General features: G+C 46.8%; 1 protein-coding gene across 10 annotated transcripts; it reads left to right on the top strand.

Annotated features, from left to right (window-relative positions):
• The first annotated feature begins 754 nt into the window (after positions 1–754).
• Positions 755–25,992, top strand: LIG3 (DNA ligase 3). 10 transcript variants are annotated; one of them, XM_032280886.1, is made up of 21 exons: positions 781–889; positions 1,717–1,790; positions 2,937–3,487; positions 6,079–6,222; positions 9,677–9,877; positions 11,474–11,625; positions 12,437–12,660; positions 12,794–12,871; positions 13,351–13,519; positions 15,064–15,219; positions 17,168–17,299; positions 17,670–17,749; positions 18,853–18,940; positions 19,327–19,404; positions 19,721–19,844; positions 20,455–20,597; positions 20,932–21,006; positions 22,077–22,223; positions 22,721–22,928; positions 23,481–23,602; positions 25,207–25,992. In XM_032280886.1, exons 3-21 carry the CDS (start codon positions 2,941–2,943, stop codon positions 25,438–25,440), a joined length of 3,102 nt encoding a protein of 1,033 aa, XP_032136777.1. In that variant the 5' UTR covers positions 781–889; positions 1,717–1,790; positions 2,937–2,940; the 3' UTR covers positions 25,441–25,992. The 10 variants fall into 10 exon arrangements, with proteins under 10 accessions (XP_032136782.1, XP_032136779.1, XP_032136780.1 ...); XM_032280891.1 differs by lacking the exon at positions 1,717–1,790 and having other exon boundaries at positions 755–889; positions 9,680–9,877; positions 12,494–12,660; XM_032280888.1 differs by lacking the exon at positions 1,717–1,790 and having other exon boundaries at positions 755–889; positions 9,680–9,877.
• The last annotated feature ends 206 nt before the right edge of the window (positions 25,993–26,198 follow it).

The raw sequence follows: 26,198 nt of genomic DNA, 5'->3' as shown, positions 1-26,198 counted from the left end.
CCACCCTAGCTAGCTGAATTTCATCTCTCACATGGGTCACATTCCGATTTGTTCCCTTGCCTTAGTCTCTCCCCACCCAACTTCAACAGTATTCCCCAAGACTCTTCATGGCTCTCCATCCTCTACAGAGTAAAGACCAAACTTCATCTCACAGCACAGAATTCTCTCGGGAATCTGTTCCTTGCTTACCTAACAAGGCCCAATTGTTTGCTGTTTCTAGACTCTGAAGAGGTCACTTACCCTCAGGCTGCTACTCTTGTAAAAATCGTCATCCCCAACTCTCGTGGAGCTGGCTTGGGATTTGAGATAATACACTATGAACGATATACAATCAAGGAGTTACTCCTCCATCACTCGTTTACATTTTATATCTACCAGCTATTTAGTGCCTCATTTCAATTCCATGAAAGTTACTGAATACTAACTAGGCTATCTGCAAGACACAGAGAAAATACAGAAAAAATAAAAAAAGACTGACGCGATCTTTGCCTTCCCCAACCTCATTACAATATAGTTTATCCACCAAAAATCTTTTAAAACTAGCTCCTCTCTAACAGTATGAGAAAATCAAGGGGAGCCTCGGAAGTTCAGGCCAGGCTGCGTCCCGAGGAGCCACCACCATGTCCCCTCAACCTCCGCTTCCCGGGCCGCGATTGCAGGTGGAAAACTACTCCCAAACAGCACCCAGCAGAAAGCGACTACGACCCACGTGGCAGGCGGGGGCGGGGACAGGTCGCGTGGCTGCGCCCTTGGCTCTTGCGCCTGCGCGATGCATCCAGCTCAAGGACCCGTATTTAAAGATACAGGCGCTCCAACCGTCGTGGGCTGCCCGCGGCCTGTGGGGAGCTAGTTTCGAGTCCTGAAGTGAGCGCCGGAGCAGGAGAAGCAGGTGAGGGGCGGCGCGGCGCGGCCCGGCGCGGGGAAGGCAGTGGGCCGGGGCGGGGAGCTCGGCGCGGCCTGGGAGCCAGCCCCCCGGCTCCTCCCCCGCCCGCCTGCGGAGCCCCGGGGCACACCCTCCGTGACGTGGCTGCCCCCCGGGAGCCGAAGGGGAGGCTCGCGGCTCCCCGGGACCCCAACGGGGCCGCACAAGGCTGAGAGGCCGGCGCCCAGGCTGTGCGCCTGGCGGGACCCACGGGGCCTTTTCGGACCCCGGCCAGGCGTGCGTCCTCCCGCGCCGAAGCGGCCGCGCTCGGGTGGGAGTCTGGTAGCCTTGATCACTTCCCGCCCGCATGCTGGGCCCGGTGGAGGAGCGCTCCTTTCTGCCTTCCCCGGGGGTCGCGGCCTAAGCCCCCTCCCCGCAGTCCCCGCCACTCCCCGGCAGCGGCGCGGGGAGGCCTTGGAGAAAAGCGGCGGCGGCCAGGCCTCAGCAGTTTCCTTCTCGGGCCCCTGGGCTGCGGCGGCTGTGAGGGTTCCTGTGGGAGGGACAGACGGTTTCCTCAAAGCTGCATTGTGCCTCCTCGTGGCCCAGCGCATCCCGAGCCTCCCTCAATATGCTGGTTTCATTAGAAGGTTGCTCTGTAAATCGATCTTCTAGGAAAAGTGTTGAAACTCACTTGTTCTGACCTCCTTTTATGGGTCTGCCTTACTTCCACTTACCTCACCTCTGTGGTTGTTAAACTTTGGGCGTTATGTAGCCCTTTGTGAATGTCACGAAAGTGATGGACCTCCTCCAAAAAAACGTGCATTTTCGAAGGTACATTTTGTATACGTTTTTAGGGAGTTCAGAACCGACTTCCACCAAAACCAGGGCATTTATGGATTCACTGTAATTTTCCCAACTATCCTGTGAGGTAGGTATTATTTACCTTGTCTTAGAAATAAGAAAACAGATCCAGATAAATTAAGAGTTTTCTCCGAGGTAACAGTCCGTAATATACGGTCAGACTTGCACTCCCATCCCTTATTCCGGGTCCACCTGCTTTCCTCCGCACCAAGTTGCACTACAGTAAGCAAAGCCTGCTTTTTATTATAATATGATAGCAATTTTGCTTCACAGCGTGTGCAGACTGAACATAATCCCAGTATACTTAAAACTAGGACTATAAAATGGTTTAGAAAACATGAATCTAAGAAGATGCTGATATAATCTTTTTCCTTTTTGGATTGATTTATGAGTTCCTATGAGTCCTGCTGTCCAGTTACTTCAGCATTCCCTCATTCAAGTTGCTGAATTATAAACAGGTTAATTGCACATCGGGATCCTCTTCTTGAAAGATAAAGACTTCACTGATCATAATAGGAGCTAACATTAATCAGTGAGAGCTCTTCCTGTGTGCCCAACTCTGTTTTAATGGCTTTACTCTTAGAACAGCTCTTTGAGTTAGGTACCATAATTAGCCATATTTGACAGACGAGGAAACTCAGAAACCCATCAAGGGTAACCCATCAAGGTTATACAGCTAGTAAGTGACTGAGCTAGGATTTGAACTCAGGCAGTCTGATTCCAGGCTTAGTTGTCTCTCAATATAGGGATTGTAATTAAATCACAAATCTATATAGTGGCTTGATTTCTGAGGATGGCATATATGTTAAACTTCACAATAAAAGCTTCATGTACATAATGTAATTTTTACTGGGGATTAAAAAGAAACTTCAGGATCTTGTAATACTTAAAAGTCATCATCCATTATGAGTATCATATGTTGCTGGTGGCCTAAAAAGAGCTTTTATGTTATTTGGATTTTCTTCATTGTGATGTACTAGATGTACATGTGTGCATTAGCTAATTGAACAACCTTTTGCAAGCTGGCTTTTCCTGTATCAGAATTCTGTTTCATGCTGTAGAGTAGACATGAATGTAATACTTGGGAAGTGTTTGATTAGTCAGCATGGACTATATAAGATGCTGGCCTTTGGGAAATTCGAAGCCTATGTCCTTGTTTATCTCTCTCTCTTTTTTTTTTTTTTTTTTTTTGGCTTTCTACCCTTTCATGCAGCTGTATGTCTTTGGCTTTCAAGATTCTCTTTCCACAAACCATCCGTGCTCTCAGCCAAAAAGAACTGTGCCTATTCCGAGGACATCACTGGCCTGATGTAAGACAATTCAGCCAGTGGTCAGAAACAGATCTGCTTCATGGACAGCGCCTCTTCCTGAGAAGAAAGCCTGTTCTGACATTCCAGGGAAGCCATCTAAGATCACGTGCCACCTACCTTGTTTTCTTGCCAGGGTTGCATGTGGGACTCTGCAGTGGCCCCTGTGAGATGGCTGAGCAACGGTTCTGTGTGGACTATGCCAAGCGTGGCACAGCTGGCTGCAAAAAATGCAAGGAAAAGATTGTGAAGGGCGTATGCCGAATTGGCAAAGTGGTACCAAATCCCTTCTCAGAGTCTGGGGGTGATATGAAAGAGTGGTACCACATTAAATGCATGTTTGAGAAACTAGAGCGGGCCCGGGCCACCACAAAAAAAATCGAGGACCTCACAGAGCTGGAAGGCTGGGAGGAGCTGGAAGATAATGAGAAGGAACAGATAACCCAGCACATTGCAGGTAGGGTAGATAACACTGCTTTCTCATCTTAATGGTGCTGAGAGAAAAAGGGATAAGGAGTTCAAATGCTTTCTTTCTCTTTTTTTTAACTTTGTTTTTTTTAGAGATGGGGTCTCACTCTGTTGCCCAGGCTACTGTGCAATGTCACAGTCATAGCTCATTGCAGCCTCACACTACAGGACTCAAGTCATCCTGACTCAGCCTCCCAAGTAGTTGGGATTACAGGCACAAGACACCATGCCCTGCCTTTAACACTTTATTTGGAAATTATTTTAAACTCACTGAAGTGTGAGATTAAAAATAGTACAAAGAATACTCGTATTTCTTTTACCCATATTTACCTATTAGCATTGTACTCTCTTTGCTTTATCATATTTGTTCATGTGCATGCTCACTCTCTCTCCACAAACACACACACACACACACACACACACACACACACCCCTGCATGCGTGCACTCACTTAAAACCATTTGAGAGTAAGTTGCATACATCATGGCCCTTTAAAAGTCTTCAGCGTATATACCTTGAGAATAGGATATATGTCCATTATTCGACCATAATACAGCTATCATCTTCAGAAAATTTGTCCTTGATATAATACTTTAATCTACCATCTGTATACTATTTTGTCAGTAGATTGAATCATACCTTCAATAGCTTTCCCTGCAGTATAGGATCCCAGTTTAGGATCATATCGGCTGTTGCATTTAGCTGTCATGTTTCTTAGGCCTCCTTTAATCTGAAACACTTCCATAGTCTCTCTCTTATGACATTGATATTTGGGAAGAATAGTGTACCCATTACTAGCCTCTTGTACTATTTTCCCTGTAGCATATAATTCATTACTGTACTTAATTGATACTTAATTGTCTCATATTTGGCCAGTTAGGAACCCCTTTACATTGTCCTATATGTCCTGTGTACCATACTTTTTTTTTTATTACTTACTTCTTTACTCTTGGGCATAGCAAGATGCTGTTACTCTTATCCTGTCTGTATCCTTCCCCAGCCCTGAGATTTGCAATTTCTCTGGGGAGTCCAGATTCCTGTTAGTGGGAAATGGTATTAAAGAATAAAATCTGGATGCTGTGTGTCCACATTGTCATGGGGTATCTGTTTCTTTCTTTCTTTCTTTCTTTCCTTTCTTTCCTTTCCTTTCCTTCCTTTCTTTCCCTCTTTCTTTCTTTCTTTTCTTTTTCTTTCTTTCTTTCTTTCTTTCTTTTTCTTTTCTTTCTTTTCTTTTTTCTTTCTTTTTCTTTCTTTCTTTCTTTTCTTTCTTCTTTCTTTCCCTTCTTTCTTTCTTTGTTTGTTTCTTTCTTTCTTTCTTTCTTTCTTTCTTTCTTTCTTCTGTCTTTCTTTCCTTTTCTTTTCTTTTCTTTTTCTTTTTCTTTCTTTCTTTCTTGTCTCACTCTGTGGCCCAGGTTGGAGTGTAGTGCCACGATCTCAGCTCACTGCAACCTCTGCCTTCCAGGTTCAAGCAGTTCTCTTGCCTCAGCCTCCCAAGTAGCTGGGACTACCAGCGTGTGCCACCTCACCTGGCTAATTTTGTGTTTTTAGTAGAGATGGGATTTCACCATGTTGATCCAGCTGGTCTCAAACTCCTGACCTCAAGTGATCTGCCTGCCTTGGCCTCCCAAAGTGCAGGGATTATAGGCATGAGCCACTGTGCCCAGCCATGGGGTGACTGTTTCTAAGACCTTTCAGCAGACGGAGCTAGAAAATACATGCATGTATATGCATGTAAAATTCATACCTATATATGGATATATAAAACATGTTTGCATGTACATGCATATTTACCTATGCATATTTTAGAAATTTTATGCTAATACCTCCAAATCCAGTTAGTCCTCTTTGACCTTTAGTGTCTGTAAAATAATATTCATACCTTCAACTTAATTCTGGTCACTGTAGGAAGACTCTTAACAATGGCTCTAAAAATGGGTATCTATCCTTGTTCTTTGAAAAGAAAAAAGGCTTCCTGGAAAGAAAACTCTATTTCTCATATACTTTATTCTCAGACTCCCCATCCCACCTTGCACCTGCCTTAGCTATTTGCCTCAGCCTTTGTTACTTCTTGATCCATCTCATTCGGAAGAAGAGAAATATAGGTAGAGTTCATGACTAGATAACTAAGCAGCTGGAAATTTTCTTTCCTATGCTAGATTGACATGCTCTGTTATCCTCATTTACTCTTTGTTCATCTCTAAATTGAAGCTAATTCTGTGGAGTTGGAGTTCCCCAAGTTTTATCCATCAAAATGTGATTTCTGATTTCTCCCAAATTGTTATTTCTGGAGATTATCATTTATGGGATAAGAGGTGGAGAATGGTGATGAAAATTTAAGTTACTAATAGAGGTAAATGGTAACTGGATCTTTTGTCTCCAGAATATCCTTCCCTCCTCTCCCCTCATTACCCTATTACCTACTACCCCCACTCAGAAACTACCAGCCACCAGCCAGCCGTGGGCTAGTGGTAGGGTAGTAACTTAACAAGCAAGGCTCTAAGAGCAGCTGATAGATTCTTTGGACATTTTTGCAGAGATCTTTCACTGAAAGATATTTTATCTTCTTTTGGGATCCTACAGATCTGTCTTCTAAGGCAGCAAGTACACCAAAGAAGAAAGCTGTTGTCCAGGCTAAGTTGACAACCACTGGCCAAGTGACATCTCCAGTGAAAGGCACCTCATTTGTCACCAGTACTAATCCCCGGAAATTTTCTGGCTTTTCAGGTAAGATAGGTTAGGACTCCTTTAGCTGTTATAGTGCTGCTTTTATTTTGTATTCTACTTAGGATTCTGGCTAAGAGTGAAAAATCTGTGCTATCTCATCTCATTAATAATTTGCTTCTGGGCCGGGCGCGGTGGCTCACGCCTATAATCCCAGCACTTTGGGAGGCTGAGGCGGGTGGATCACGAGGTCAACATGGTGAAACCCCGTCTCTATTAAAAATACAAAACATTAGCTGGGCATGGTAGCGCGTGCCTGTAATCCCAGCTACTGAGGAGGTTGAGGCAGGAGAATTGCCTGAACCCAGGAGGCGGAGGTTGCGGTGAGCTGATATTGCGCCATTGCACTCTAGCCTGGGTAACGAGCGAAACTCTGTCTCAAAAAAAAAAAAATTGCTTCTATCTGAGCACAGACAGGCAATGGCTAATTCTAAGCATTCCATTTGTTTTTTTTTGTTTGGTTTTGGTTTTGAGGGTTTTCTTTAGGTAGAGAGTCTCACTCTGTCACACAGCTGGAGTGCAGTGGTGCAATCTTAGCTCACTGCAACCTCCAACTCCTGGGTTCAGTTGATTTTCCCACCTCAGCCTCCCGAGTAGCTGGGATTACAGGCACCCACCACCGCGCCTGACTAATTTTTGTATTTTTAGTAGAGATGGAGTTTTGCCACATTGGCCAGGCTGATCTGGAACTCCTGACCTCAGGTGATCCACCCACCCCAGCTTCCCAAAGTGCTGGGATTGCAGGCATGAGCCACTGTGCCCAGCCAGCATTCCACTTGTGTAGCATTTCTCAGTATACTTTATTGCATCAGAAAGATTTGTTAAGACTTTTTCCCCTTGAGATAGTTACCTGGGTCAGACAGAGATAATTAGAACCTGTCTTTTACTTCCGTTTTGATAATGAAAGAATTTTGAGAAATTGCATCCCTGAATATGCCTCGAGATGAAAGTATGGAAGAAGGGAGATGTCACGCATGGATCTCCCTTTTTGATTCTTACAACTATTTGTTCAAAACACTGGAATTTCAAAGAACACATAGCAGGAAGGAAAAACAAGATCTGAAGGATATTGCTGTTTGTTGGGAGGCAGTAAAGCCTAAGGATGAAGCTTGCATACTTTGGAATCAGTGAGCTCTGGATTCAAATCCCATCTCCTAAAGGGGAGGATTGTGGCTATTATCTGTATATTCTTGGCAGGATAGATGAACAATAAAGTGTTAAGTTTCCTCTTCTCTTCACTATAATATACATGCACACACATGTATACACACATATATGGTTTCTTTTATATAAAATATAAAATTACTATTTCATAGACAGGGATTCAGGAAGACTTTGCTGGGGCATGTGGTATAGATGAGAGTTGAGAAGATCAGGATCATTTATTGGCCTTATGTAAACAGACAGCATTGGGCTAGGGGCTTTTACGTATGTGGTTTCATTTGTTCTTCAGTTAACCTTAGAGAGTACTTCTATTTAGAAAGGCCCTTTTTTATGACCGAGAAAGTTGAAGTTCAGGGTCATTATGGAGTTAGTATTTGCACAGACGTCTTACTCCAGTACCTGTGCTCTTTTACACTGCACTTTTTTGCTGCTTTTATTGCTTGGAGACATTCTTGTGCTTGACTCAGTTGAAGAAAATAAAGTCAAACCACTTGGCCTTATTTTAGAAGTCATTTGGAAATTTTTTTTTTCTTTTTTTTAAACATTTTTTATTTATTTATTTTTTAATATAAAGACAGGGTTTCACCATGTTGGTCAGGCTGGTCTTGAACTCCCAACCTCAGGTGATCCACCCACCTGGCCTCCAAAGTGCTTGGATTATAGGCGTGAGCGACCACGCCTGGCCATCATTTGGAAATTGAAAGACACTTTATGTGATTGAAAGAAGCCTCTACCTGAGGTCAGAAGACTTGGGTTCTGGTCCTGGCACTACTCATTGACAGCTCAGAGCCCTGATCAAGGCCTCACCTCTCTTTAGCCTCTGGCTATGAAGCAGCAGTGGCCTCTCCTACCATAGTGGTATGCACAGGGTACTATGGGAGCATAGGCAGCAATATATAGATGACTTTCCCCTCTGCTTCCTTGAGTTTATGTACTTATTTGTTTAAGCTCCATCATATCTCCATGCCTCATCTACCCCATAGTGTTCTCATGAGGACTATAAGAGATAACATTGCAAAAACAGTGCCTGGCTCTATAGGATTTTTATTATTTTAAAATTCTGAGGCTGGTTTGTTTGTTGTTTGCTGGTAGGCCAAAGGTAGAGAAGAGTCCAGGTGAAATAAGGACAGCATATTTCTGGAAGGGCTCTAGTGTTGGGGATGGAATTTGGGAGGAGTTGAGAGAAACAGGGTGTTTTAGTTCTTGCAACCTGGTTGAACATTGGCACTTTGGAGACTTTGTTCCTTAAAACCGTATTTAGATTCCGGGTCAGAGATGAGGATGGATTTATAATTTACAAAGCCCAGACAAGAAGCAGCTTACAACAGCACCCAGCTTAGTAATGGCCCTGCCACAAGCTTGTAGAATAAAATTTGCTTTATACATGGTCACAAGGATGTGAGAGGGAATCACTGATGAGTTGTGCATAATTATTTTTAAGTGTCTGGAGGAAAGCCCTGCCCCTTGATCATGTTTTTTTAAAGGTTATTTATTTTTTTTAATAACTGCTCCTGGGGAGCAGGGTTTTATTTTGGCAATAAGAAAAGAAAGGTTGAAGCAGCGAGGGGTGGGATGTTGAGTGTACTTGTGAGATGTGACTTTCTTAGTAGTGTCTTTGTCCTGGCTCTTCCAACAAGCAAGTGGGCCAGGAAGTCATTTGCTCTTCTCAGACCTCAGTCCCCTCATCAGTAAGAGAACATCGAGCTAGATAACCTTTAAGGCTTCTTCTAGCTCTAACAACCTGTGATAGCAGTAATTTCACATTGAGTAACATGTACCTTGATTTCTTACCCCTTTCTCATGCCAGGTTTTCTAAGGTCAGCTTTATAATTGCTCTGAGATCCTTCTGACCACTTTATTGTTTGTTTGTTTGTTTGTTTGTAGAGACAGGATCTTACTATGTTGCCCAGGCTGGTCTCCAACTCCTGAACTCCAGCAGTCCTCCCGTGTTTGCCTCCCATAGTGTTAGGGTTACAAGTGTGAGCCACTGGGCCCAGCCAGTCCTGATCATTCTTGCATGACTTCAGTCTTTATTCTTTTGTTTAATGCTCACATAAAGAGATGCACATCAGTCTGGTCCTTTGCTTGGGACTGAGGACATTGTTCCTTTACCATTAATTAATAGCTGTAAGGTTTGGGAAAATTATTTGACCTCCATTTCTTTATCTGTAAGATGGGTCTGATGACATCTACCCCCAAGGTCTATTCAGGGAAAGTAAATGAAGCTAAAGTACAGGCAGAATATCTTTCTTCCCAGAAAGGCCGAATGAATTCATCTCTGTTGTTTCTCCAGCAGCCAAGCCCAACACCTCTGGGGAAGCCCCCTCAAGCCCCACCCGTAAGACAAGTCTGTCTTCAAGCAAATGTGACCCCAGGCATAAGGACTGTCTGCTACGGGAGTTTCGGAAGTTGTGCGCCATGGTAGCTGATAATTCTAGCTACAACACGAAGACCCAGATCATCCAGGACTTCCTGCGGAAAGGCTCAGCAGGAGGTGTGGCATGAGCATCCTGAATAGGCTTTTCCTCCAAGAGCTCAAGGCCATGGCTGCCTTCCTAGGCATGTGAGCTGTACAGTTGCTCAGGGTCCCATGCTTGGTTTAATGCTTTACTGTAGAGCTGTCTTGAATTTCTTAATGATTTTGAACAAGGGGCCTCGTGTTTGCATTTTGCACTGTACTCCACAAATTATGTATCCAGTTTTGCTCAGACCACTTTGGCATCTTTCTTCCTCTCCCCTTAGTCTGCCCCTAGGAAGCCAGAAGAACCCATTCTATTTGACTAGTTAGAAAATTTACTGTCCTGCATATTTAATTTGGTTTTTGTGAACCATATACACAGCTTAGAATAGAATCTTCCAACTCTGTTTCTTTCATTTATCTAACAAATTGTCACTGAGCATATGTAATGTCCTTGTCACTGGGTATGCGAAGTGAAAGTAACCGCCCTGTCCAATGAGAGTTCATCTATAGGCTAAAGGTGAGGCAGACACACAATCCACCAACCTCTGAACTCTGCGCTGTCTCCTACTGTAGCAATATGCACAGGGTACTATAGGAGCATGGGCAGTGATGTATAGATATGTTTTGGTCTCTGCTTCTTTGAGTATTTATTTATTGAGACAAAAAATGTGACTGTGTTGCCCAGGCTGGAGTGCACTGGTGCACTCTCAGCTCACTGCAACCTCAGCCTCCTGTGGTAAAGCAGTCCTCCTACCTCAGCCTCCCAGGTAGCTGGGACTATAGTCATACGCCATCATGCCTGGCTAAGTTTTGTATTTTTTGTAGAGAAGGGGTTTCACCATTTTGCCCAGATTGGTCTCTAACTCCTGGATTCAAGTGATCTGCCTACCTCAACCTCCTAAAGTGTTGGGATTACAAGTATGAGCCACCACACCAAGCCTGAGTTTATTTATTTATTTTATTATTTTTGAGATGGAGTCTCAATCTGTCACCAGGCTAGAGTGCAGTGGCATGATCTTGGCTCACTGCAACCCCCTCCTCCTGGGTTCAAGTGATTCTCCTGCTTCATCCTCCCGAGTAGCTGGGACTACAGGCACGTGCCAACACACCCAGCTAATTTTTGTATTTTTAATAGAGATGGGGTTTCACCATGTTGGCCAGGATGGTCTCAATCTCTTGACCTCATGATCCACCCACCTTGGCCTCCCAAAGTGCTGGGATTACAGGTATAAGCCACTGCGCCCGGCCTATTTTTTTATTTATTTAATTTTTTGTGTGTGAGGCGGGGTCTTGCTCTGTCACCCAGGCTGGAGTGCAGTGGTGTGATCACAGCTCACTACAGCCTTGACCTCCTGGGCTAAAGCGATCCTCCTGTCCACCTCCCAAGTAGCTGGGACCACAGGCATATGCTACCATGTTCAGCTAATTTTTTAATTTTTTGTAGAGATGGGGTCTTTCTGTGTTGCCCAGGCTAATCTCAAACTCACGAGCTCAAGCATTTCTCCTGCCTCAGCCTCCCAAAGTGCTGAGATTACAGGTGTGAGCCACCTTGCCCAGCCTTCTTTGAGTTTATATATTTATTTGTTTAAGCTCTGTTTCTCAAGAAGCATTCCTTTCTTCTGTCTCCAGATGGTTTCCACGGTGATGTGTACCTAACAGTGAAGCTGCTGCTGCCAGGAGTCATTAAGAGTGTTTATAACTTGAATGATAAGCAGATTGTGAAGCTTTTCAGTCGCATTTTTAACTGCAACCCAGATGAGATGGCACGGGACCTAGAGCAGGTCAGAGGAAGGGGAGGGAGGATAGGCTGCATTCCAGGTAGGGTTTTGCCAAGCTAGGCACCTGCAACCTCTTTTTTTTCTGGTTGGGATACATACTGTTTTAGGAAACTGAAACCCATTTGAGCAAGCTTCCGTTATTGCGGGAGTTGAATGTGAGGCTATAGATGTTAATTTCGTAAGTTTCTGAGGATGGAAACCATACCACTGCTGAACCACAAAGGCCTGGTTCTCAAAAGTCAGAATTTGAGACTTGCCCCCCTGTCTCTCCTGGGGCTCTTATTCTGGACTCTCTTTTTTCTTGCTTGTTTTCTCCCATAACTTGGGCTTACCAAGCTTTAGGTTTGTTCATGACTCTAGCCTTGGTGCATGACTCTAGCCTTGGTATCATGGAAAGTTTCCATCCAAGCACCCCCATTATCTGATGACCATATATGTCTCTAGTTCAAATTCTTAAGCAGGAATCAAATTAGCTCAGCACTAGATTAGTTCTTATGTCTTTTCTCAGCTAGGGCAGGTTGGCACCTTGTACGGTAGACAGACATACCCCTTCTAGGAAATGTGGATGGGCTAGTGTTACTAAGAAGTAGGCTAGATATGGCCAGGCGTGGTGGCTCACGCCTGTAATCCAAGCATTTTGGAGGCCAAGGCGGGCGGATCACCTGAGGTTGGGAGTTCAAGACCAGCCTGACCAACATGGTGAAACCACGTCTTAAAATAAATAAATAATAAGAAAGAAGTAGGCTAGATATGTTGAGTTGGGATAAGAGCTATGGTTGAAATTTCTTGATTAATCTTCAGTCCTGGGTTTTAGGGGATACACTTGGCCACCCTAGGGTTGCAGCAGTGGCATTTTGGTTTTTGGAGACAGGGTGACGTGTCAGAGACAATCAGAGTCTTCTTTGAGCAGAGCAAGTCTTTTCCCCCAGCTGCCAAGAGCCTCCTTACCATCCAGGAAGTGGATGAGTTCCTTCGGCGGCTGTCCAAGCTCACCAAGGAGGATGAGCAGCAACAGGCCCTGCAGGACATTGCCTCCAGGTGGGGGAGCTGCCTCCATCAAACTATGCCCAATGGGGATGGGCATAGAGAGATGGAATCTCTTGGGAAGGGAAGGTTCCCTTGGGATTCCAGAGCTCTTCAAGACCAAGTTAAATGTGCCTCATCCCCCTAGGTGTACAGCCAATGACCTTAAATGCATCATCAGGTTGATCAAACATGATCTGAAGATGAACTCAGGTGCAAAACATGTGTAAGTAGCAGCTCGTCTGACAGCCTGAGCTGTCGTTTGTTAGCTTCGTTTGTTCCTAACTGGTGTCAGGACTTTTGAGTCCCAAGGATTTGAATCCCCATTCCACCTTCTTACTTTCTGTGGGACCCTGATCCCTCACTTGACCTGTCTCTGCGTTCATTTTATCCTGTATAAAATGTAGATAACAGTACCTTTCTCACAGTTGTTACAGTTGAAGTGTGGAATACGTTCAGTGAGTACAGTATGAGTCTCTTGCCTACTCCAGCCCCCTGCTTGCTAAGGCAGTATCCACATAGAGCTAAATCTCAAAAGAGCTAAATTTTCCAAGAGTTTTCTCTCCTATGAAAGTCTTTAGACAGTAGAACATAGCCTCTTCCCTATAGATTAGGATTTCTCCTGTGAGGACAGATTGCTGTCCAAAACCATGGAGTCAAACAAAGGCAGTGGTTTTGTTTCCATGCTCCTGTACCCTGTGGCAGGTTAGACGCCCTTGACCCCAATGCCTATGAAGCCTTCAAAGCCTCACGCAACCTGCAGGACGTGGTGGAGCGGGTCCTTCGCAATGAGCAGGAGGTGGAGAAGAAGCCAGGCCAGAGACGAGCTCTGAGCGTCCAGGCCTCACTGATGACACCTGTGCAGCCCATGCTGGTGAGGAGTGCTGCCCTGCCCCTGCTCTCCATGCCTCCAAGTTTCACATCCTTCTGGCTGAGATCTGATAGGGTATGAGTATTGAGAGCTCTTGCAAGTTGACTGGAAGAGCTTGGGGTAGGAAGATGGAGGTGCAAGGGGGCATTTCTCAGTAGGAAGTGAAGGCAAAGGAAAAGACAGAGGATCTAGTGGAAAGACCTGAGCTGTAGGCCCAACTATGTCACCAAGAAGCTGAAGAATCTTAGATGAGTGACTTAGCCTCTCTTGTCCTTCAGTCTCCTTTGTGGATGATGTCTGAGACTGAGGCATCTCCCTAGAATGGTTTATCTGTTATCTTAACTGAAGACAGATGGATGTATTAAGTAACCCCTGAGATTCTGTGACCTACTGCAAAGTAGATCTGAGAGTTGGTAGCAGAGACAGGCTTCCTGTGACAGGGTAACTTGGGAAGAGGGCGGACACATAGGAATGAAGGCTAACTCTGACAGACATCATCTTGGGCCTCTGCTCATTTCATGAGAAATGGGATTTCCTTTCCAGCCTCATTTTCCTGTGTGACAGGACCCACCACATATGCTGCCATGCCTACTGTGAGATCCTTTGGATTTTCCAGTGATACATGGTGATTTTTTCAAAACCATCTTATGTGTCATACTAAAGCCTTGGTTTAGAGTTTTATGTTTGAGATAGGGAAGTGTTCTCTCCCTACTAGGAATGCAGGATAGCCAGCACCAAAACAGTGAGATCTCCATCCCGCAGATGGGACTGCGGCCACCTGCAGTAGTGGCCTTTCTTTTATACAAACGCCTCCCAGAGTCTATTCTACAGCTTGTCATTTAAAGACTGGCATGGGTTATATAGCTTAGTGATTAACCACACAGGTTTTAGAGGTGGGCCTAGATCCAAATCTCATTCTTGCCTTTTACTAACTATGTAACTTAAGCACTTAATATCTCTAAGCTTCAGTTTTGTCAAAAACTGTAAACAGTATTTGTCACATAAGATGTCACATGGGAGATGAAATGAGATTATGTAGATGAAGTACCCCCAAAATGGTAGCTATTGTTTGAGTTGGGTTAGCACAGGTACGTAAGTGAGCACTCCAGTATCTGGAAATCCTGTCATAGGGATCCCCGATCACTCACCCTGCCAGCCTCACTGTCACCTGCACTCCTTAACCTTAGCTTCACATACCTCTTTTACTGGGATAACTGATGTATTTAATATTGCCAGAGGCCCTGCAAGAGCCTGACTTATTGAGAAAAAAATTAAATCTTGTTTCATTGGGCTTTTACTTGTACAATGAATAGCATTCATATTCCTCAAAATGCAAGCTCCTGTGTCAGCTCTGGTGATTATTTTATAGGCAGAATGCAACATTGCCCAGCCCTTTCCATTCCCATCACCTCTTCAACAGCCTTCCCTGAGCATAAGTTGCGGGGACCCAGGTCCTGCCCTGACTAACCCAATTGCAAGGTCTTTGGATATTGCTGCTGAGCAGCCCCTCACTGAAAGTCTCCAGGCTTTGCTTTCCCCACCCCAAGGCGGAGGCCTGCAAGTCCATTGAGTATGCAATGAAGAAGTGTCCCAATGGCATGTTCTCTGAGATCAAGTATGATGGAGAGCGAGTCCAAGTGCATAAGAATGGGGACCACTTCAGCTACTTCAGCCGCAGTCTCAAGCCCGTCCTGCCTCACAAGGTATGAGTCCCTTCCTTTCCGCCAGGACCATCTTTCCCCTTTCTGCCTCTAAGGGCCAGAGTCCCACAGCCATTTCAGGTATGGTACACAATAAGGGTTTCTTTTTTATTCGTTGTATGAATTCATTCATTCATTCATTTATTCATTTTTGGAATTTTCCAATAATGAAGGCTGCTCAGCAGGGAAAGCAAAAGAGTTCTGACTTGGGTTAGTGAGGATAGAGCTCCCTGGGACAGTGATACTTCTTTTCTTTTTTTTTTTTTTTTTTTTTTTGAGACAGGGTCTCACTCTGTCACCCAAGGCTGGAGTGCAGTGGCACAATCTTGGTTCAGTGCAACCTCTGACTCCCAGGTTCAAGTGATTCTCCTGCCTCAGCCTCCTGAGTAGCTGGGACTATAGGCGTGTACCACCATGTCCAGCTAATTTTTTTATTTGTTGTAGAGACAGGGTTTCACCATGTTGGGCAGGCTTGTCTTCAACTCCTGACCTCAGGTGATCCACCTGCCTCAGCCTCCCAAAGTGCTGGGATTATAGGCATGAGCCACTGCATCCGACCAGCGATAACTTCTTTTGCCCACGGTGATACTGGGACAGTGAGCTCAGTTGGTGAGTTGCCGTGTGTCTTTTGTGTTCCCAGGTGCTCCCCGTGAGCAAGACTAAGGCTTATTATATACAACATGCTATTGGGCTGTCATTCATTAATTTGTTCAACAGTTATTTATCAGATGCTTACCGACTGCTACAGCTAGTGGGGATATAGCAGTGGAAAAAATGGACAAAAGTTCTAGCCATCATGAAGCTTACATTCTGGTGTAAACAGTCTCATAGGGACATCTGGGAGCCTAGGTTCCTGCTCTACTCAGGGGTGGCATTTGGAACCTTATTCCTTAACCCTCTCAACTCCCAAGGATACTGTGAGTCTTTGGGGGTGTCTTCAGGGAAAAGCAGCTGGAACATCTGGCTCCAGTAGCTTGTAAGCAGATGGAATTCCTGTCCCTGCTATCCTTTTCTTTCCTAACTCAGACTCAGTTTTTCAGAGCCCTAGGGGGTTCAGGAGGATGTGCTATATGGCCCCTGTGCTTACCTCAGCCTTGCCTTCCTGCTGGAGCACTGGGGACAAAGCAGTCAGGCCATTTGTTTCATGTGTTCAAGAGGAGAGCTAAGCAGTGGCCTCATTGTGGAGCTTTAGTGCAGGTTCACTTGTTCTGTGAAACACTAGAAAATCACTGAGGAGCTGCTTCTGGTGAGGTTGGTGTTAAATAGACACCATCTGTGACCCAGGAAGAAATCTGAGCACACTTTTCCAGATTTAGTCCTTTCCTTAACTTTCCCTTATGTTCACTCATCCCTTGCCTCTCCTGTGGTCTGGGTTCTTAAAGGGCTAGATTAGGGATTGAAGGAGAATAGCATGAATGTGCTGGCCTTTCCTGTTCCTGCTCTAAGCATCCTGGGTAGTGATGGCTATTGGTTCAGGGCTCCCACTCAGAGAAGACACTGCTCAAGTTTCCTTGCTCTACCTGAGGGGGTTCATTTCTACCTTTCTGTTTTCAAGCAGTCTGTTCTCCCCTAATCCAATCCTCAGCCTGATAGTCACATATCTTCTGCAATATGCACTAATCTCTGCCCACCCATCCTTCTTCCTCCTCCTCCCGAACAGGTTTACTCTCTGTTTCATCCATTTTCCTCCAAAATTGTGCCTTCTCTACAGCCCATAGAAAGTGACTCAGCATGGGCTGACCTCTTCCTGGGCCTGGACAGAAGTATTGAAACAGATGGTCCCTTCCTGTTGTCTAGGTGGCTCACAAGGCCTAGCATGTTTTGTATATTAGCTGGGCCTTCCACATGTTGTTTTGTATTCCGTCTGGGGCCTAGGCTTTGCTCTCCATGGCATGGTTTTGGGTCCCTGCTGCCATGTCATCCCTCACCAAAGCTCCCCTTCTGCTTTCAGGTGGTCCACTTTAAGGACTACATCCCCCAGGCTTTTCCTGGGGGCCAAAGCATGATCTTGGACTCTGAAGTGCTTCTGATTGACAACAAGACAGGGAAACCACTGCCCTTTGGGACCCTGGGAGTGCACAAGGTATTGCTTCAGGCCATATGTGAAAGAATGAATGAGCGTGAGTATGTACATGTGTGCACACTGCAGTCTGAAAAGGGAAATATCACTTAGTGTGGGGCTTATTCTTCCCTTCTGACTTCATTCTGGTTTGGTTTTTTGTCTTGTTTTTCTCCTAAAAAGGGACTGGTATTGGAACAAACTTATAATTGGGTTGGTTTCCATTTAGCACTGTCTGCTTAATGCCCTCATGGCCCAGGGGGCTTCAGAGCAAAAGTAGGACTTTTTCATCCGGTGCTTCAGGGGGCCTCCAGAAGTGGATTAGTACTCCTTATTTTTTCATGCCCTCTGACTTTTGTCCTTCGTATACCTACTACCTCATTTTCCCTTACAGAAAGCGGCCTTCCAGGATGCCAATGTCTGCCTGTTTGTTTTTGATTGTATCTACTTTAATGATGTCAGCTTGATGGACAGGTGAGTTGGCTTACATCTTTAAACCCAAAAACTGCCAGGAATCTTGTTTTCCCTGAGTGGGGAGGGAGGGGGCTTCAGGTTGGAGAGGAGGGTACGGGGAAGCAGCTGGCACATGTGCTTGTGCTCAAGAGCTTGCCAGAGGCAATGGCAAGAGGGAGCTGAGAGGAAGCACAATTGCTACATGATCAGCTCCCCACTTGGTGTAAGAAAGAGCCTATGTGAGGGGTGGGGCTAAGGGTTTAAAAAAAAAAAAAAAAGCATATGTGTTGACTCCATCTCATCTCTGAATGAATCACAGAAGAAACTCAAACCCCCAAAGAAGTTTCTCTAACTAAAGTAAAATGGATTTTTACAGAGAAATAGACTTTGAGCATAGTGGGGTTTCAGTTTATTTCTCCATTGGCATCCCTAGGGGCATAAGGCAGATGGTTTTCAGCTCCGAGGTTTTGATTTCAGAAGAGACTGACAACAGTAAGCTGCTGATTATAGGGGAGGCTATGGGTGGGACCATCTTGGAGAGAATTAGCAGTCTTGACTTAGCTGCATCCATATGCTTGGGCCTGAGAAACCAGTATCAGCCCTTTCCTCACTTAGAAATGTATCTTGACCCCTGTTCCTCCTGCAGCAGCCACATCCTTGATTGGGGAGGGAGAAGGAAGGAGAGAGGGAAAGAATTGGTGGGGGTAGGACTTGGGGTTTGGGTCTTGAGGCCTGTCTCAGCCTGCCTACCCAGGACCAGCTCTCCTTGGGGTTGGGGTAAAGCAGGATGCAGGGGATAAAAAATGAGAGTTGGAGTCATTTTTCAAATGGGACCAGAATTTATACCATCTGGGCTAGACGCCAGCTTTCCCTTGGCTCGCTCCATGAAGTAGAAATAGGAACTACAACTCTGAACTGGCTTTGTGCCACAGCTCACAACTGTCCATGTTCGGTCACAATGGAGCCCTTGTAGCCCTTGACAGCAGAACTGTTACACATGAGGTCTTTGATCCATGGCAAACCCTTTCTTGAAGCGGCAGTTTTATCATTGTGCCCCTTCCTTCCTTAAAATTCCTAATAAGGGTGGGAGGATCCTGGTCTAACCTCAACTCTCCTGTTCTCAGGCCTCTGTGTGAGCGGCGGAAGTTTCTTCATGAGAACATGGTTGAAATTCCAAACCGGATCATGTTCTCAGAAATGAAACGAGTCACAGTAAGTGAAGACCCTACCCTAGGCAGTGTCCTAGAAGTTTGAAAGCAGAGCAGAGAACTCCTTGAGTCAAGTGCAACTGGAAGAATAAATCTTAATGTCTTATGGAGACTCTTGATGACATTTGCCTTTGACTCTTGTATATATTGTCTGCTAGTCTTCACCCAGAAGGGTAGGGCATGGAAATCCTTCCTAGATAAGCCCCTAGTGTTTCAAAGCCATAGCAGCCCTCTGGCTGGGATGAGAAACTCCCTGCTTTCTAACTGTTTGTCCCTTATATTCAAGTAAGGGTGTTTTCAGTGGGCACTTCACTAGTGTGTGAAAAGGAACAGTCCCCACTCACTCACTTGCCACCTCACACCAACTTCAGCATCTCTCTTGTCCCTCAGAAAGCTTCGGATTTGGCTGACATGATAACCCGGGTGATCCGGGAGGGACTGGAGGGGCTGGTGCTGAAGGATGTGAAGGTAAGGTGGTCCCCCCTTCCTCTCCTATCCACTCACTCGCAGCCCTCTCCCCTGAGCCTTTCCAGCCCTGACCAGGAGATGGCGGTGGCAGTCTGCAATGGTTGGGGTGGCTACTGGGGGAGCCATTCCAGGGTCTGGGCAATCTGTCCTGCATCTGGAGGATGGGTTTGTGTGTCTCCTATAGTGCCTGGAACCTGGGTGCTCTTCTCCAGAGAGAGGGGCACTGGGCTAGATCTGCTGTGTAGCAGTGAAGGGGTGAACCCATCCTCATAGAGTTGCATGTCTACTCTGTGGTCTCTCTTTTGCTTCCCCTCAGGGTACATATGAGCCTGGGAAGCGGCATTGGCTGAAAGTGAAGAAAGACTATTTGAATGAGGGGGCCATGGCTGACACAGCTGACCTGGTGGTCCTTGGGGCCTTCTATGGGCAAGGGAGCAAAGGTCAGGATGGCTTCTGGCCCCTGGGGTGGTACTGTTTTAAAAGACACCGCTTGAGGTACAGGCTGGCCTTGATCTTACTGGCTTGATTTGGCAACATGGCCAGTCATGACTTCTAAAGTCCTGGGATCTAGGGCCCCAAGCTGGCCTGAGTCACCTCAGGTAGCAACATAATACGAGAGCTGTTGACTTGGGTAGGGAAAAGTCAGAATAGAGTATTATGTTAGCCTGGCAGAAGGAAGCTTACCACCAATTATTTCTTTGGGACCTGACAGCTTTCTCCTTAGGGAAAATACCTTTCCCGACTAGAGAAGAAGCTGGAGTCGGAGGAACTAATACTTTTAAGCAGTCTGTCATGTGTCCAACACAGTTCAATGCCCCAGAGCCCGGCGTGTTGGGTGTGATTATCCCTAATTTACAGAAGAGGAAATTGGGGTTTATAAAGGTTAAAATTACACAGCTAGTAAGAGGTAGCTCCAAGAATTAAACTGGCGCTCTGATGGCTGAGACCTAGGTCCTGTCTCTGGCCCTGGGCTGCCTCTCTTGGGCTCGGCTTATGGGACTGGCAGAGATGGCTCCTCCAACCCACACTCATCTCACACTCCCCTCCCAGGCGGCATGATGTCAATCTTCCTCATGGGCTGCTACGACCCTGGCAGCCAGAAGTGGTGCACAGTCACCAAGTGTGCAGGAGGCCATGACGATGCCACACTTGCCCGCCTTCAGAAGGAACTAGACATGGTGAAGATCAGCAAGGTGAGGAAGGGATGTAGTTGGCCCTGGCCTCTGGACTGGCCATCAGCACTGAGACAGAGGCTGTGCTTTGGGGGCTACAGGTATTTATCTGTCTTCCCACAAAGGAGGGTTGCAGCTTGCCCAGGGGAGCAGGGTTAGGCCTTAAAATCTCTGAGTACCTTGCTTGTGGAAAATGGCTTGCATGCCTCTAGGTCATACCACTCTGGGCTGGGAGGATCACATGGCTGAAGGGTCAGCTGTTTAAGTGGCTTCTTATAATCTCATTACCAAGAGAAGGGATTTAAGCCTTGTTCCAGTTTGGGAACAGCCCAGAACAGCATCTTTTCTCCTCTAGGATCCCAGCAAAATACCCAGCTGGCTGAAGGTCAACAAGATCTACTATCCTGACTTCATCGTCCCAGACCCAAAGGTATCAACCCAGTGGTTTGGGGTCCTCCAGCCCATAGGATTAGCTTACAGGTTCTCTAGTGCCACAGAGAAGCCATCTCACCTCAATGAAAGTCCACCCAGGGATGGGAATCTGGATTTCCAGCCAAGTGATAGGCACAGTGACAACCAGCCAACTCTGAGGAATTTTCTCTGTGATCCAATTGCTTTAAGAAAAGAGGGAAGAGAGTACCTGTTCCCTCAGCACAAAAGGTGTGTTCTGGAAGCATCCTGGCCCAATCCCTTCTTGTACTGACCAAGAAAGAGATCCAGAGAACAAACAGGACTTCTCTAAGGCTATCCAGCAGCAGCAGCAGCAGAACCAGGACCCAAGTTTCCCAGCTGTTAGCTGGTTTTTGGTTTTAACTGTTCTGCATTGTTTCTAGCTGGTTGGGAGATGCTTTTCTTTTTTTTTTTTTTTCTTTTTGACTCACTCTGTCGTCCAGGCTGGAGTGCAGTGGCGAGACCTTAGCTCACTGCAGCCTCCACCCCGCTAGGTTCAAGCAGTTCTCCCACCTCTGTCTCCCAAGTAGCTGCGATTGCAGGGGTGTGCCTCCACACCTGGCTAATTTTTGTATTTTTAGTGGAGATGAGGTTTTACCATGTTGGCCAGGCTGGTCTCAAGGCCCTGACCTCAGGTGATCCACCCACCTCGGCCTCCCAAAATGCTAGGATTACAGGCAAGAACCACTGCGCCCAGCCAATACTTGCTTCACTTTTTTTTTTTTTTTTTTTTTTTTTGAGACAGAGTCTCGCTCTGGAGAACAGTGGCATGATCTCAGCTCACTGCAACCTCTGCCTTCCAGTTTTAAGAGATTCTCATACCTCAGCCTTCTGAGTAGTGGGGTCTACAGGTATGCGCCACTATACCTGGCTAATTTTTGTATTTTTCGTAGAGATGGGGCTGCGCCATGTTGGCCAGGCTGGTCTCAAACTCCTGACCTCAATAATCTGCCCACCTCAGCTTCCCAAAGTGCTGGGGTTACAGGCATGAGCCACCGCACCCAACCACTGATACTATCTTCTTAACCAGTGATGACTTACTCCTCACAGAAAGCTGCCGTGTGGGAGATCACAGGGGCTGAATTCTCCAAATCGGAGGCTCACACAGCTGACGGGATCTCCATCCGATTCCCTCGCTGCACCCGAATCCGAGATGATAAGGACTGGAAATCTGCCACTAACCTTCCTCAACTCAAGGTAGCAGCTCTTAGGCTATATGTGTATTCTCCACCCCACTGTCTAGGCCTTGGAGCCTTGGCCATCTGGACCATTCATATGTCCTCTGTCTTCTCCTTTCTCCCATTCCCCTGAGGCAGAGCAAGGACGACAATTAGAGAGGGAGACCAAACTGCTGCTGGGCCAGGGGCACAGCACTAAACCTCCTTCTCCCTCCATCTCTGAGTAAGGAACCCTGCATTCATCAGGCCCCACGGAGCAGCCCTTGGTCTGGGGAGTGAGGGTTTGCTCCTGTTGAGGCAGGAGCTCCTATTGCTCCTGTTGAGGGGTGCCCTGATTATTCAGGGTATAGGGCCATACTTTGGAATATTACCAAGGAAGCCAACTCCCTTTCTTTGCTCTTTATCTTTCTCGTATCTCTGTTCCCACGTGCGCCTAAAATACATCACACATACCACCTCTGAGGCCATAGTCTGGAAGACAATGACATCCTCTGACGTTGTCCCTCCCTGCCTCAGGAACTGTACCAGCTGTCCAAGGAGAAAGCAGACTTCACTGTAATGGCTGGAGATGAAGGGAGCTCCACTACAGGGGGTAGCAGTGAAGAGAATAAGGGTCCCTCGGGGTCTTCTGTGTCCCACAAGGCTCCCAGCGCCTCCCCCAGCAAGCCTTATGCCAGTACCAAGAAAGCAGAAGGGAAACTGAGTAACTCGAACAGCAAAGGCGGTAAGGATAGGGAGGGGGCTGGGATGAGGAAGAGGGCGGTGTGAGGGGCAGAGATCCAAGGGCAGGGACCCAGTCTCTCACATTCCAGCCCTGAGATCTCATGATTATCTATATGCACTGTAGCGGACATGGACTGCATTCCTGGTGTGTGTCCAGCCATGGACCACAGACCATTCTGCTGGGCACCCTGTATCTGCTCAGCAAACCTGAATGGAGCAATACCCTGGGGAGAGCCAGTCTGACTGGGGATAAGCCACCTTCGAGCTAAAGGGCTTAGTTGATAACTCTTAACCTCCGCTCTCACCGATGCTCATAGCAGAGAAAGGCCCTTGCCCTTCCCATTACTGCCCCTCACTTCAGGGAGCATTATCAGCAATCCCTACCCTTTTAGTTCTTTTGTATCTTAACGTTTTTTAGGGTCTCACACTGTCACCCAGGCTGGAGTGCAGTGGCACAACCATAGCTCACTACAGCCTCGAACTCCTGGTTTCAGTTGAGTAGCTGGGACCATAAGTGTGCACCACCACGCCTAGCTTTCTCTCTGTCCTGCAGGCAACATGCTGACTGCAAAGCCTTCCCCTGTGACGGTGGGAGAGAAGCTGGCCATGAAGTCTTCTCCAGTGAAAGTGGGGGAGAAGCGGAAAGCTGCTGATGAGACCCTGTGCCAAACAAAGGTGAGAGTAAAAACAGCAACACATAGGTGGGCCAGTTTGGCCCAGGTTGTGTTCCCAACCCTCTGCACAAGTTGAAAAAGGATGAGCAAAGTTGTTTGGTGAACACTGGTTAAACCTCTTTGCTGCCTGCAGCTGCTCCGCTGTTGGGGCATGGTCAGCAGGGCTGCTGCTCACCCTGTGTCCTTTTGTTGCCTTGCAGAGGCGGCCAGCCAGCGAGCAGAGAGGAAGGAGAACTGTGCCAGCAGGCAGGAGATAGAACAGCTCGGCCTAGCCAGGAGAGACTGCAGGGACTCACTCAGCTACTGGCCCCAAGTCAAAATTTACATTAAAGGGGAAAGCGCAGTCTGGGTGTGGGAATGCGGCAGTGTGAGTTTGTGGTCCGGGTGGAAGCAGGTCCAGCGAGCAAGGAGATAGGCAGAGGGCGCTGGCTTGGTGACTCTCCTTCCACCTGAGGAGCCTTTTCCCTTGTACACTCACTTGTCAGTCTTGGGTTTGGCAACATCTCTTGAGCACTTTTTTTTTTTTTTTGGACAGTCTCGCTCTGTTGCCCAGGCTAGAGGGCAATGGTGCAATCTTGGCTCACTGCAACCTCTGCCTCCCGGGTTCAAGCGATTCTCCTGCCCCAGCCTCCCAAGTAGCTAGGATTACAGGCACATGCCACCAAGCCCAGCTAATTTTTATATTTTTAGTGGAGACAGGGTTTCACCATGTTGCTCAGGGTGGTCTCAAACTCCTGACCTCAAGTGATCCACCTGCCTTGGCCTCCCAAACTGCTGAGATTACAGGCCTGAGCCACCACGCCCAGCCTCTTTTGAGCACTTTCTGATGCCAAGAACTAGGTTTAGTACTGGCTCAACAATGGGGGAGGTGATGGCTCAAAGGGCAGATAGAGAAGTAAACATATGGCCGGGCGTGGTGGCTCACGCCTGTAATCCTAGCACTTTGGGAGGCTGAGGTGGGTGGATCACCTGAGGTCAGGCGTTCAAAACCAGCCTGACCATCATGGTGAAACCCCATCTTAAAAAAAAAAAAAAAAAGAGAAGTAAACATATGATCTACACCATGTCATTGCACGCCCACTCTCCCCACTGCCATCCAAGAGCATAGAAGTCTGACAGCTCAGGTCCTGAACTCAATCCCCAACAGACCTATAGAAACATTTCCCATCTCTCTTCCCTGCCTGAAGTCCTTGAACCCATTGAGAGTAGTAAGCAGGACTCCTAACCCCTCAGTCTAGAAGGTTATACAGAGTAGACTGCTTGGTCTCAGCGGATATCAGAGTCTGGGGGTGCTGAGTCAGAGCCAGCTCTGCCTGCCCACCATGGCTGGATGGCTCTTATACACATGTACTCTTCCCATCTCCAGGTCCCAGATGTCGAGGCCCATCCCCTCTTCCCCTGGGCAGGGATGGAGGGGCATGTCAGTCCTGTGTAATTTGGAGTGACTGGAGGGGTGGGAATATTGATGCATGTTCCTCCAGTAAGCTCCACTGCTTGTGTCCTAACTCTAGGCTCCCTCCTTATTCTGTCCTGTGCTCATCTGGGTAAAGACCCATCTGTACCCAGCTTAGCTCTGACCCCACCCTGACCCCTCTGCATTTGCAGGTGCTACTGGACATCTTCACTGGGGTGCGGCTGTACTTGCCGCCCTCCACACCAGACTTCAGCCGTCTCAGACGCTACTTTGTGGCATTCGACGGGGACCTGGTACAGGAATTTGATATGGCCTCAGCCACGCATGTGCTGTGTAGCAGGGACAACAACCCTTCAGCCCAGCAGGTCTCCCCAGAGTGGATTTGGGCATGTATCCGGAAACGGAGACTGGTAGCTCCCTGCTAGGTTTGCTGTCTTCCCTCTCTCTTCAGGCCGTACTCTCCTTTACCATACTACTGGACTGGGCGCAGGCTGGAGGCAGGTAGACACAGGTTAGGGGGAATGGGCTTGCTTCTCCCAACCCACCAGTTCTCCACAGTCTCTTCTGGACCAGGAATTAGTTGCTGTGGGTGCCACAACTGAAGTCCGTTTCTCTTGCTGGTTTAAATAGATCCTTCTGGTCTGGGTGCTGGTTTTGCCATCTTTTTGTTTTCTTTGAAAAGCAGCTTAATTACCTTTTTTATAAATAAAATATCTTGCAGTTATCTTTGTCCTTTCCCTACCTACACCCCCAATAGTTTCCCTAGAGATTAAGGAGTAAAGGCTGGGCAGCTCTGTCCACAAAGCCTTCTTTCCCCTGCTTGCCTCCCTCTTTGTACTTCCAGGCTTACTTAAAGTTGTATTTTAAAAACTGCCCTCAGAAATGCTTCTATTTAGCAAAACTTGTATTCAGCCTGGCACCCTTTGCCAGGGACAAACCCTCATGTGAAAGAAAACAAAATGAACTTTTATGACTTTCTTCTCTGTGTTCTCCTCTTACAGGGTGAGGATCCCCAGTTTGAAGGGAGGGGACTAGGATCAGGTAGGAAAATGGGGCATTTATGAAGAAATGGGAGGTTATTTGGGCCACTCCTCTGGAGGGATGGAGGGCTCCAAGATGATTTGCCTCCCCAAAACCTGGAAACAAGACTGCTTTTTTAGAATAAAAATCCACACGGGGCTTG

This window comes from Sapajus apella, unplaced genomic scaffold (genome assembly GCF_009761245.1).
Source record: "Sapajus apella isolate SASKATOON/1434 unplaced genomic scaffold, GSC_monkey_1.0 scaffold12, whole genome shotgun sequence".
Classification (NCBI taxonomy): Eukaryota; Metazoa; Chordata; class Mammalia; order Primates; family Cebidae; genus Sapajus; species Sapajus apella.
Note: the sequence above shows the minus strand (reverse complement) of the source record. Positions and strands in the feature narration are given on the sequence as shown.